The sequence below is a fragment of the Pundamilia nyererei genome, unplaced genomic scaffold, assembly GCF_000239375.1.
Source record: "Pundamilia nyererei isolate P.nyererei 1_Seehausen unplaced genomic scaffold, PunNye1.0 scaffold00002, whole genome shotgun sequence".
Lineage (NCBI taxonomy): Eukaryota > Metazoa > Chordata > Actinopteri > Cichliformes > Cichlidae > Pundamilia > Pundamilia nyererei.
Genome location: NW_005187403.1, coordinates 4,960,362 through 4,962,670, shown reverse-complemented (window position 1 = coordinate 4,962,670; position 2,309 = coordinate 4,960,362). Strand labels below are relative to the sequence as shown.

The 2,309-nt window shown below is 40.9% G+C and overlaps 1 protein-coding gene across 1 annotated transcript in view; it reads right to left on the bottom strand.

The window, feature by feature from the left end:
- The window catches only part of LOC102215187 (laminin subunit gamma-3-like), a 17,974-nt gene that overhangs the window by 8,568 nt on the left and 7,097 nt on the right, over positions 1-2,309 (bottom strand). The window contains exons 3-4 of the mRNA XM_005720219.2: positions 2,124-2,200; positions 1,683-1,817 (exon numbers count right to left, since the gene is read on the bottom strand). Of these exons, the coding sequence (XP_005720276.1) occupies positions 1,683-1,817; positions 2,124-2,200 (212 nt within the window). The remainder of the gene's footprint in view (positions 1-1,682; positions 1,818-2,123; positions 2,201-2,309) is intronic.

Here is a 2,309-nt window from a genome sequence, read left to right as displayed (position 1 = left end):
TGTGTGTGTCACTACACTTTTATTCTCCGCAGTCAAGACTTCTTGTGTGTGTATATATAAGACATCTGAGTCTCCTGAAGTTCTCCATGAAAGAATAAACCTGGCCGCATAAGATATCCCCAACAACAAATCCATTTGTACCGCTGTAATTGGTCACTACGTTAAATACAGCAAGGCTCAAAGAGCCCAACCTAATGCACAAATTTAATTTTTGTCCCTTCTGCCTTATCTCTTTCCCCACTCAGTGATTAATTTCATACTTTTATGTCTTCATTCAAAGATCCTCAAAGGCATGTTTTAAACCTATAGGGAGCCTTTCTCCATCAGAACAAGAAAACAGCCTGCTAGTGTGAAACTATGCAAATATATCACTCTGTGTTGTGAGAAAAAGAAAAGAAAAGGGAGGGGCAAAAAATGACTTCAGAATAAAAACTGCAACAGTAACTGTAGCTGCTTTTATTAAGAGATCTGAAACATGACTGGGGTTTCAACTAGACACTACATGTCTGCACAGATTTTACAAGACAGACTGGCTGGAAAGCTGTGGCTTAAGCTTTTAACGGTGACCTAGCATTGGCTAAAAATCATTTTTTGCTTATTTTCAGTGATTTTACTTTTCACTTTGCAATAAGGATGTACAAAATTGCCCCGAGACCTGGTGACATTTCTACTGGATGGTTCTGACTATGGTCAGAAGAGGCACAATGTTCAAAAAACCAGAAAAGGCAGTGAACTGCTGTTCAGTTTGTTATTTAAATTATTCTTCAACATTCTACTTTATGTAAAAGCTCAATCAGAAAGTAATAATATCTCCAAAAAACATGCAGGAAGGTAAAAACAAGTACGCAGTTTCCCACTAAAATGTAAAGTCCATTAATGTAGCTCAAAGTTGTGCTGAACAAGTGCTACTACCCCTTTGCTGTTGATGATTACAAACACTGAGGTGAATTGTTTCTAACAGTTGCAGTGCTGCCGAGTACTAGTGATACAGACCTTTTGTTGGAGACAGGTTGAATACCTTTGTCATTTTCTGATTGGGTAGCTTCCTGCCTATAAAATGCCTCTGATCTGCTTAAGTGCCACCACATGGGGAAATATGTGTGGGAAATGCAATTTTATGCTGCCCATCTGTGCGTAAACTGCTCACTTTGCATCCTATAAAGCGACACACAAACGCACGCAGACACACACACACACGCGAGCACGCACACAGTGCTGCAGTGCTCCGAAGATGAACACAACTCCTCTGAATCAAGCTGACTACTGGTAGAAGGGAGTAATCAATTTGGAGCTCCTCACTTCTTGCTCTCATCATGGCCACCGGAGGGCTTTTTGCATCATTCTGTCTAGCATCCAGGATAATCCTCAGAGCAATCACACGCTAGGAGATGCAGCAAGCGTGTGGCAAATCCAAGAAAGCAATAGGCTTACAGTAGAGAGAAGCTGTCTCCCTGTGGCTAAATGTCTTACTCCTTAACTCTAGTGTGCTTTAAGAGGCAGCAGCAAAGAAGAGGACCTTGAGCTATAATACAGTGATAGGTGCACTTTGTTATATACACACATATGGCAAAAGCGCAATAATCCAGGGAGTTGTAGAATGCTTTATGTGAATGTGAATTCATACAAAGCATTGTTTCTGCCTGTGCATGTCTACAAGAGCATATGTTTGTCTTTGTGCTCACTGCTCCGTTAGGTTCCTGATGTACTCCTCTGTAGAGTTGTCCTGCAGTAGATCCATCAGTGAGCTATAGGTCTGCTTTGAGGCTCTTACTGCCCTGTCGGCTATAGCCTCGATGTGGTCCGCTGTTTCCCTGTGACTACCAGAAGAAGAAGAAGAAGAAGAAGAAATAAAAAAAGTTAAATAATGTAAAAGAGGAATAAAAAGAGCATTACAGAACAGTAGAGTACTGCAGCTGCTGCAAGGAAAGAGAAAAATGGATTTCCACTCTGGATATTTTTAACTAGAACAAAGGTGTGACTCTAAAGCGCCGAGAGCATCGATTCACAGTAACCTAACCACAATGTATTTGACAAGCTAAAAGCCGGGAGTGATGAAGCTCCGTAAATTACTATTGCGGTCTTTGCTTTTAACTGACAACTCAAAGTCCATTGACCTAACTTACCTTTTCATTAGCACCTGTGAGTCATTGACCATAATGTTCCATTTGTTGGGTCGTGACACTGCCTCAAAAGGAATGAGCTGTGAAAAAGGTAGTGAGAGAAAGCGACATACTGAGCAAATGACAAAAAAAGTACAGCTCTGGTCTTGGAATGGCTCTAAGCTGTTGGGACGTGTTTAATTAAATCAT